This window comes from Anabrus simplex, chromosome 12 (assembly GCF_040414725.1).
Source record: "Anabrus simplex isolate iqAnaSimp1 chromosome 12, ASM4041472v1, whole genome shotgun sequence".
NCBI classification, from domain to species: Eukaryota; Metazoa; Arthropoda; class Insecta; order Orthoptera; family Tettigoniidae; genus Anabrus; species Anabrus simplex.
In genome coordinates this window covers 73,195,014-73,206,465 of record NC_090276.1, presented here as the reverse complement: position 1 = coordinate 73,206,465, position 11,452 = coordinate 73,195,014, and the positions used below count along the sequence as shown (strand labels likewise).

The 11,452-nt window shown below is 39.2% G+C and overlaps 1 protein-coding gene across 1 annotated transcript in view; it reads right to left on the bottom strand.

Annotated features, from left to right (window-relative positions):
* Positions 1-4,949: 4,949 nt before the first annotated feature.
* Positions 4,950-11,452, bottom strand: part of Hmt4-20 (Histone methyltransferase 4-20) — a 68,247-nt gene continuing 61,744 nt past the window's right edge. Inside the window, exon 9 of the mRNA XM_067156070.2 lies at positions 4,950-6,630. Within this exon, the coding sequence (XP_067012171.2) occupies positions 6,609-6,630 (22 nt within the window). The 3' untranslated portion in view covers positions 4,950-6,608. The remainder of the gene's footprint in view (positions 6,631-11,452) is intronic.

Here is an 11,452-nt window from a genome sequence, read left to right as displayed (position 1 = left end):
ATGAATGGAAATCATTTCAATGTTAGGATATAATGTTTTGATATCTAATCCTGCTCTTTGATTTTATGATTACATCAAGAAATCGTCTTTCATTCAAAAAGTTTTATAAGTTCTTTAACATTTTGTACAGTTATATTAACAATCCGTTATTGTCCTCAACAAAATCTCCCACATCAGTATCATAGTCTGGCATTTCACTGTTTAAAGTTTGCCGCTGGTCAAACAGTGTCTCGTAAAACGTGAGGCCATGATTCCTTATCCACTCTTTCCCTTAATGTTTGGTCAGCAATGTGTTCATATCGTTGAGCATTTTTTCCTCCACTGGTACTGGCACAATAGCTGAAAAGGGTTTCCCATGCTTAAATATGCTTTTCGCTTCCACCACAATTGCTGTTATAGTTTACTTCACCTCTTATCCCACAGTTGTAAGATAGATCCTCTTACAGGGTACTGGGACATAACGAGCTTCGCTCCATAACACACGCTGGACATAACTACTTCTGCAGCAGTTCCAGTTATTTGTCACCTTTAAACGTATGGATTAAATGGACTTTGCTCACATATTACATTACTGGATTGTGTATTTTGATGAGCTGCATACTATGGCGGTGATAACTCATTGTGAGAAAAAAAAAGTGGACATAACGGGTTTTGCAACTGGACAACTCATATAGTAACATCAGATTCACTGATCTGGACAAACAATAAAACCAAAAATTTAAGCACCTGTAACAATTGCATAAAAAATGAACAGAAATGACTACTTCTAAAAATGTCAATTTATTTTCTCATTTGGCAGGTTAAAAAAAGTTAGGTTTATGTCCAGCCCCCACAATATTTTAACATTGTCTTCGTCTCTCTGGAAAAACAAAGATCTCAAGTAAGTCTGCAGTTAAATAACTCCTTTTCTACACAAGAAACACTCTGTAGGAACTTTACAGAGAAAAAAAACTAATGTTAAATAGTTTGTTGTTCTGAAAGGTAGAAACCACAGAACATTATAATACTGAATTACAAAGAGTAGCTTGTCTTTTATAAAGTCAAGACACAAGGAATGTTAAGAAAAAGGCAACAGGAATGGAACTGTGATAAGATAAATTTTCACCGTTAAACTTTTAACACAGGTAGCTAACAGAAAAATCTATCTCTTGTGATAGGTATCTAGCACAGCTAAAAATGGTAGTCTTACTTTCCTCCAAAAAAAAAGAAACCTGTTCTTAATGAATCTCTCTTCTTGTTCACACTAATATGCAGAGAAAAAGGTGTAAATCTAAAATGAAAACCAGTTGTTCCTTGCAATGTGTCATTCCACATTATTATTTTTCATAAAGCTTAAGTTAAAGCACAGGACATCCAAACTGAATTGTAACAGAACATGCAGAGAGAGCAAATAATATAAATTAAAAGTCACAACCAGCTTCTGGCCAACATGAACCCGCAATGTTGAGATGCTTCTCACATTACTAGAACTTCAAAAACATTTCTCATTCAATTTGAGGAGTTTTCCACATCAATCCTTCCAAATAGTGATTACATCTACTCATTCCCCCCACATTAGTGACAGGCAATAGCAGTGGCGGCTCGTGCTGAATTATGTTGGCTGGTGATTCTGCTCTGTGACGCCCAGTCCATTGCAGTAAGTATAACACACACATCTAAAGTCGTATTGCATAAGGGGAAGAGCCAACTGAGCTCATTTTCATCTGTCCTCCAAACCTGCAGAAACGCTTAAGCCCAAGTCCTATCAGTTTGAAGTTCCAGACAATGTACAAAAAATACAGGTCAATTTGTAAGACCCCAATTTTGGGGGACGTTGATGATATAAATAACTGACTTGCACAAAAAACAACAGTTTAAAAGTTTCAAAAAAAGCCTTTCTATCTATGGAGCGAAAGAGGCCCAGCGGGGACCAGATACAACCAATGCTTCCTGGACTGGTTTGAAGTGATAGTGGTATCATACTATTGTTGCCTTGTAGGTAGAACCGTTATTATTGTTAACAACTTGGGCTCCCAGCTGTCGTAATAATAATAATAATAATAATAATAATAATAATAATAATAATAATAATAATAATAATAATTTCGTGTGGCTATTTCTAGCCAAGTGCAGCCCTTGCAAGGCAGACCCTCCGATGAGGGTGGGTAGCATCCGCCATGTGTAGGTAACTGCGTGTTATTGTAGTGGAGCATAGTGTTGTGTGTGGTGTGTGAGTTGCATGGATGTTGGGGACAGCACAAACACCCAGCCCCCGAGCCACTGGAATTAACCAATGAAGGTTAAAACCCCCGACCCGGCCAGGAATTGAACCCGGTACCCTCTGAACCGAAGGCCTGTATGCTGACCATTCAGCCAACGAGTCAGACCCAGGAGTTTGTTTTTCTACCATCTAATTCCACACACATTACACAGCCCTTGGATGTAGCACTGTTCAGACCCCTGAAAAGAGCATGGTGAAAAGTTCTGGAAAACTGGAAAAGTAGAACTAACAACAAACTTTCAGGAATTGATAAGAAGTATTTTCCTTGTCTGCTGAAAGAAACTTTTGACAGGTTATCTCCAACCACAGAAGAAGACATTTGCTCGGGTTTCAGAAAAACAGGGATCTATCCTTTTAACATGAAGAATATTGCCAGATGAACATGATAGGGAACACAGCTCTGTCAATGACAGCCTAACAGAGTTCCTAAAGAAACAAAGGTGAGGTGGTAATGACAGCCTACACAAACCTGGCAGGAAAAGGAAACTGAATGTACTACCTGGCAGAAGTATCTGTACACATGACTTAGAGTCAATGGAAGAAGCGGAAGAACACAGTGATGGTAACGGTGATAGCGATCATGATCACAACACTGGACAGACAGAAGCTATCACAACCACAATCCCTGATCAACAGTCTGAAGAAACTGGAGCACAGGCATTACATGTTGGTCAGTGGGTGAAAGTGAAATATGAGAGCGTTAAGAGAGATATGAAATGTTTTATTGGGAAAATTACTTTTGATGTGCATGAAGGAGTGACTTATGAATCATCGTTCTTGAGACAAACCTCCAAGGATGAAAACATTTGTCTTTCCAAATGTGGAAGATTTGTATGAATTTGACCAAGATCAAGTGGTTCAAATTATGAAGGAACCAACTGTTAGACGAGGCAGACATAGTTTTAAGTAATGATTGTGTACTGTATCATTTAATGGGTTTTGTACTGTATTTTCTTACATTTATCTGTGTCCCGTCTCGAATGACCCCATCCTCGGGGTGAATAGGGACACATTTTAGTGGCAAATTATTAAAAATTTTGAAACACTATGTGGATGATACTAGGTTCAAAAGATAGCATGTGTCATAATCTTTCACTTTAAAGAGCAGAAAGTTTATTGCAACTCTTATTTCTGGATTTATTGTTTTAAAAATAAATAAAATCTGTCCCTATCCACTCCAGTTTACGGTACATAACTCAGAAGAACTGTACCATTAAGGAGAAACATATTCATGATTACTTGTAGGCTTAGAACTAATTATCTTTGTATGAAAGAGAATGTCGTTGGATAGAATTATGCTTAAGTCCTAGCCATTTACACAAAAGGTACAGAAATATACTTGTGCCCCAATCTTAAACGTTTGAAGACTAAACAAGAACAGTAAATTGATTTTGAGTTACTTATTCAAAACCATCCTCTTTTATCATGCATTTCTCCTGTATTTAAGCTATTTGGGATTTCTTTCTACTGAATAGAACCATCACAACTATACTGTAGTATCTGAGAATGCTGACATACAAAAATTTTAAACCATATTAATATCCGCACAGTTCTCAAAGTTCTCTATTTTTACTGATAAGTACAGTGGCGGGAGCTTCCAGCCAAACAGCTGACTGAGATTTCAACATGCTCTGCTCGCACAATGATTCTCTCGCAGACGGTGGTGCCCTAGTGTATTATTTACTAACTCTACAGTCTCAGCGGCATAGCCTCCACGACGTGTGAATAGGCGTGTTACACGGTACGCAGTTCATAGATAACCTTATGGGAGACTCTTAGCTACCTACTGGAGAAAGCTGTAGTTAAGTGCACTCTCTCGTGCTTTCAATCTGATGTTCTGTTGTTCACAGATCCCAACAAGGTTGCCAGATCACCAGTATCTGAATGGGTATAGATCTTTGGCTCAATATCAAATCTCAATATGAAGGATGGGATCGCTAATCGCTGTATATTGTATCTTTCATTCTGGTGGTTCAGCACCTCTGCAGATTGTATTTTCGAGCCGCGCCTGCCCAACAGGATAAAACGAAGATGGTTTAGCACAAGCAATATGCTACTAATATGGCAACTACTGGCTCAAAACTATTGAATTACACCCAAGTACTAATTTTTCTATTGTTTTTGCATGCAAAGAGGAAAGCAGCCCATTTCACACATCTTCCGAAATATGACAGTAACCACAGGCTGAAAAAACTGATCATCGAAGGCAAGATAGAGGAGAAAGGTAGACATGAACAGAGAAGATTATACTGGGTGCGGAACCTCTGATAGTGGTTTAATATCCACGATACAGCAAGTCTTTTTTTTTTTTGCTAGGGGCTTTACGTCGCACCGACACAGATAGGTCTTATGGCGACGATGGGATAGGAAAGGCCTAGGAGTTGGAAGGAAGCGGCCGTGGCCTTAATTAAGGTACAGCCCCAGCATTTGCCTGGTGTGAAAATGGGAAACCACGGAAAACCACTTTCAACACCAAGTCTGACAAGGAAAATGCAAATTAAGGAAAATCATTACATGATGGCTGCTAGCATTCTATGAGGACGCGACCAGGAATCGAACCCGGGACTCCTTGGATCAAAGGCCGGCATTTAACCGTGGAACTGGACACTGAAGAAATTATCTGAGTAAATACGTTGACATTCAGTTTAAATTAAATGGCATATGGCTTTTAGTGCCGGGAGTGTCCAAAGACAAGTTCAGCTCGCCAGGTGCAGGTCTTTTGATTTGACGCCCGTAAGCGACCTGTGCATCGTGATGAGGATGAAATGATGATGAAGATGACACATACACCCAGGCCCCGTGCCAGAGAAATTAACCAATGATGGTTAACATTCCCGACCATGCCGGGAATCGAACCGAGGACCCTTGTGACCAAGGCCACCCCGCTGACCATTTAGCCATGGAGCCGGACACATTCAATTTAAATATGTCGTCACTTAATTTGCAACTTCAGAAAGTTTCTAAAGTAAATGACTAGTAAAGATAACATGTTAATTTGATTGCTGCAAGTAACACTACCTGAGCTAGTATATTTTCTTGTTTAATTCCTTTCCTAACAATAAATTAAAATGAATGAACAAACCCAATATAGAAATTGCATTAATATGCCTTTATTCCTCTTTCAGTGCACAATATTATGTACCAACTTGTGAGATAATTTAGTCAAATGTTCGAATGAGAGTTGTATCTGCCAACTGCCATTTTGTTGTAAGACATTCTCGACCCTGTAGGGAAATGGAACAAGGAATTAATACACACCTGCATATTCCTACTTTTGTTCTAATGTTTTAAATCTTGCCTTTCCCCTAGTTATAATCTTCACCTCCACTCCGTTCTATCTCATCAAATAGGGACAGTACCGTATATGTGTTTCTGTTCTTTCTAAAGCAGTTTCCTTAATGATGTCTGTTGAGTTCTACTTATTCATCAACAATTTTGCAAATATTTGTTTCATTTTTACATTTAATTAATGCAGGTTTCTGATTTAATGTTTGTTTCTTAAAATTATATAGAAGAAAATAAACTGGGCAAAGACAAGACTCCTAATCGGAGACGCCGCGGTTCCATTCCTAGTGATTTTGGGCAAGATTTTCACTAGGACAAGTATGTGGCAGCCAGAAGGACGTCTGGTCTTAAATCTGCTGCCAAGTCAGAAACTGAGTGTGGCTGCTCTGCTGACTTTACACAATGTGGGAAGATAAGGGGAAAAGAAAAAAGACAATGCTGAAGAAAATTAACTATTGAAATAGAGCCTCAAATATGCTGCCCTATACCACAAAACAGCAACATTCATTTTGGACCCAGTCAATTTCAGAGTCCAAAGATGTAGATCCAAACAAAAATATAAGCTTTGTGTATTAATATGAAAAAGTACACAACGATTTTTAAAACCTAAAAATTTTAAGTTAAATACCATAACTCTTTTGGTTGATAAGTAGCCCCATTTTCAATGCACGTATCTACTAGTAGATACAATTTATTTCCAAGAAATTAATTCTTCAACAAATTAAAAAAAATGAAATTGTAACAGGACAATGTAAGTTAGCATCTCAACATTAAACTTTCCCCATTAAAAGTTCAATATTTCCAAAAAACATGCTAACAGCTTATTCCAGAACAGATTAAATATTGACAAGTTTGAGAAGAAACTTGCTAGAAATAGGAATGTTAGAACATGTGGCCAGGAAGTAGTCCAGCATCACAGAAAATATCAGCAGTATGGAAAATACTAATAATGTAGATTGACACAAAGTAATGCCAATGAAACAATTTCACCAGGATTGCACTATCAAACTTTTCTAATATTACATATTCCTTGCACATCTTGCTTCACCCTTAAGTGCACAGTTTACAGGAAAAGTTCAGTCCTCCTGTAAAAAAAACAAAAAAAAACATTCCAATCAGGCAATGGAAACACACAAGCACATAACAATGTGCAGTAACATGAAGTAGAAAGTACAACAAAATTTAAATCCACATAGCCACTGTACTACGACCTTACACTGAAATACATACAAGAACATTTCTTTATGCATGTTTCATTAATCTTAGAATAATCTTAAAACTTGCTGGCAAATTACACAAAATGCTCTTCCAAAATATAACCAAACAGTCAAAAGATAGGTGGTCATACCTTCAGCTGTCTGTTCCATCTAAAGTCTTTTGCTGCAGAATTTCTTACAAGAACTGAGTAATTACATACATACATTACATACATTATCATTATAGACTGTTATGCCTTTCAGCGTTCAGTCTGCAAGCCTCTGTGAATTTACTAAACGTCGCCACAATCCTCGATTTGCAACTAGTGTTGTGGCCTCATTTAGTTCTATACCTCTTATCTTTAAATCGTTAGAAACAGAGTCTAACCATCGTCGTCTTGGTATACCTCTACTTCTCTTACCCACCATAGCAGAGTCCATTATTCTCCTAGGTAACCTATCCTCCTCCATTCGCCTCACATGACCCCACCACCGAAGCCGGTTTATGCGCACAGCTTCATCCATCGAGTTCATTCCTAAATTAGCCTTTATTTCTTCATTCCGAGTGCCCTCCTGCCACTGTTCCCACCTGTTTGTACCAGCAATCATTCTTGCTACTTTCATGTCTGTTACTTCTAACTTATGAATAAGATATCCTGAGTCCACCCAGCTTTCGCTCCCGTAAAGCAAAGTTGGTCTGAAAACAGACCGATGTAAAGATAGTTTCGTCTGGGAGCTGACTTCCTTCTTACAGAATACAGTCGATCGCAGCTGCGAGCTCACTGCATTAGCTTTACGGCACCTTGATTCAATCTCACTTACTATATTACCATCCTGGGAGAACATACAACCTAAATACTTGAAATTATCGACCTGTTCTAGCTTTGTATCACCAATCTGACATTCAATTCTGTTGAATTTCTTACCTACTGACATCAATTTAGTCTTCGAGAGGCTAATTTTCATACCATACTCATTGCACCTATTTTCAAGTTCCATGATATTAGACTGTAGGCTTTCGGCACAATCTGCCATTAAGACCAAGTCGTCAGCATAGGCCAGACTCCTTACTACATTTCCACCTAATTGAATCCCTCCCTGCCATTTTATACCTTTCAGCAGATGATCCATGTAAACTACAAACAGCAAAGGTGAAAGATTACAGCCTTGTCTAACCCCTGTAAGTACCCTGAACCAAGAACTCATTCTGCCATCAATTCTCACTGAAGCCCAGTTGTCAACATAAATGCCTTTGATTGCTTTTAATAATCTACCTTTAATTCCATAGTCCCCCAGTATGGCGAACATCTTTTCCCTCGGTACCCTGTCATATGCTTTCTCTAGATCTACAAAACTGAGTAATTAAATCAACAATATTTAAAAAAAAAAAAAAAAACATTTAAAAAATGATTTTAAGTCATAACATACAATACAAAACTTACAAAATCCTTCAATTAATTTCCCTTGTGTTGGTTTAATAATACTTCTTTGCTTGACCTATCAATGATCGTTGTCATTATTTTCTACTGAACTGTCACTTGGCATGTGACCACTTTAGCTCCCTCTGTGGATCAGTGGTAAGGTGTCGCTCTGACTTCCAAGATAGCGAGTTCAAACCCAGCAGAGATACAGTAGAAGCTCGATTATACGTTCCCGGAAACTACGTTTTCCCGTATTATTCGTTCAAATTACGTGGTCCCGCGAGCATCCCAATTAAATCACATTGTAAAACTCCCGCATTATCCGTTCCTCGAAGAAACGATTTCCTGGATCAACCGTCCAGAAATTTCAGTCCCATCAACGCCAAATCCTCGATCACGCGTTTTTCAAGAAACTGCATCCTACGAAAGGACGGCTACGGCATACTTACGGATCTTGGTGTTGACGTCCTGTCATTGCGGTAATTTGAAGAAGCACTGTACTGGAAAAGCGATCGGCGGTGAACTCGCATTCGGGTAGTACTGGTTAGAGAATCATCGGAAATCATAAAGCAGAGAGTGTCCACGAAAATTGGAGCGCATTTCAACAGCTCTATTTGAAGACGGAACTAGTTTTGTCAAATGTTCGTACTTTTTTCGAGTGTATCGCCGAACAGGTTTTCGGCATTTCCTTCAGGACACTGTATAGTCACTGGGCTTTCAGGCAGGAATCGAAACTACTCCTTCTTAAGTAACACAAATTTGGTATTTTCATATTATCGAGACCAGAATAGACGTTGCACATAACATACCGTACATAAAGCCATGGGAGGTTTTGGGATTGCCTATTACTGTTTTCGTCCCGTTATTAAGACTGGGAATTTCATGTTACATTTAAAAACTTCGTATCATTTCGCACTCGTACAGACTTGTACAGTGAGCGCGCTTTCCAGCTGAGCTCAAGGTCGCGAATGATCGTAATTTCGGAATGTTAATGGTATTTTTTCTCTTTCCAATTTGATTGTGATTAGTGACGGGCAGAACTAAATATAATGCATTCGAGAACTTGAGAAATGATACTTTCGAAACCATATTCTCGAGTTCAACATAACCTTTAAAAGTCGATGTAGGCCTAATTTATGCGGTACAAGATTTCCATAAAATGACTACGAACAGTATACCGGTGACCAAATTACAATGGAAGATTTAAAAAAAAAAGGATTTTGCCATCATGTTGGACGCTTTTGTACCTAATGTGCTTTATTTTATTAGATTAGAGAATGAAAATCTACTTGTGGTCGATTGTTGCTAGGCGTTAAGGGTATTCGATTTTTCGAAGAGTTTGGCTGATCAAAGTTGCTGAACTGAAAGAAGCTTTCAAAGGAATATGACGTTTTCAGAGGAAACTGACAAAGTTTCCCCGGTAAAACTGAATGTAAAGTTTTGAGATTTTAGGTCGCATACCGGTAATTAACGTTTGAAGCCCCCCGCGGTCTAATTTTCTTGCCTCTCACCCGGAAGGCCCGGGTTCGATTACTGGCCAGGTCAGGCATTTTTACCTGGATATGAGGGCTGGTTCCAGATTCATATATTCTACTATGATTAGCTTTAATTGAGGAGCTATTTAATGGTGATATGGCGACCCCAGTCTAGAGAGCCAGAAATAATGGCCGAGAGGATTCGTCACACTGACCATGCATCACCTCATAATCTGCAGGCATTCGGACCGTCAACAATTTGGCTAAACATCACAAAAATGAAACATGTACACTTATAATCTTACAAACTTTCCCATTTTCACACCATGCAAATGCTGGGGCTGTACCTTAATTAAGGCCACGGCCGCTTCCTTCCTACTCCTAGGCCTTTCCTATCCCATCGTCGCCATAAGACCTATCTGTGTCGGTGCGACGTAAAGCCCCTAGCAAAAAAAAAAAAAGCCCCTAAACCAAACTAGACTACAGCCCCAATGGGCCTTCCGCCTACCAAGCATCCAAAAGGTGCAAGGTAAAAACTCACTGGCAAATAACAAGAGAACGTAGAAAACGAAATTTTTTCACAAGACAAAAGTTCAAGATGCACTGGGTATTCAAAGGTCTTTTAAATCTTGATCTGGAGATTTGAACAGGCTGAAAATGATCCTAACTAAAGGCCGAAACCGGTCCCAATTGTGATCGACTTATAATGTAGCCATGTTAGATTGCATGAAGATAATCTGTATTTTACTATAACTTAACCTTTTTCACTCCTATGTCGAGTGTGGTTCGACATTAAAATATTATACTTGTGCTCCGATGTCGAGCTCCACTCGACATGACAATTTCTCGTACTTTCAGCACTCGTATGACGACTATGCCGTGTTCTGGTATTGTAGAGCTATCTAACGGTCTCTGAGAGAACACGTTTTCCTATTTACAATAGTTCGCGGGAATTGTGGAAACCTTTTAAAGCTCTGTTATTCTCCAATGTTTATGCAAGCTCACAGATGTTGTTTGAATGTAAACATGGCTTCTGCTTCATCTTCACTCAGGGAACTGGATATTTTAGAACAGTTAGTGGACTGTCATAGTGACGATGATGAACCAACAACTGACTTGGATGATTTATTCGTGAATAATGTAAGCGAAAGTGAAAAAAGTGATAGTGATAATGAAACCGGAGGTGGTGATGCTCCTCCATAACCATGGCACGAGTGGAAAGCTGGCCATCCTGATTTACAGTGGAACCTCGATTCTCCGTTTTTCGAGGGACCACAAAAATAAAACGTACAACGCGGGAAAACGGAAAACGTAGGAATGAATGAAAACCATCAACAATTTGACTAAACATCACTAACATGAGATATGTATAATTATAATCTTACAAAAACTCCTAAACCAAACCAAACTACAGCCCCAATGGGACTTTGCCTGCCAAGCGACCGCTGCTCAGCCCGAAGGCCTGCAGATTACGAGGTGACGCATGGTCAGTATGACGAATCCTCTCGGCCGATATTCTTGGCTCTCTAGATCGGGGTCGCCATCTCACCATTAGATAGCTCCTCAATTAAAGGTAATCACTAAGGCTGAGTGGACCTGGAACCAGACTTATATCCAGGTAAAACTGCCTGACCTGGTGGGAATCGAACCCGGGCCCTCTGGATGAGAGGCAGGCATGTTAGACCGCGAAACTGCATTAATTACCGGTACGCGAGTTCAAAATGTGGATACTTTATATTCAATTGTACAGGGGAATCTTCGTCAGTTTCCCGTGAAAACTTCTTTCAGTTCAGCAACTTTGATTAGCCAAACTCT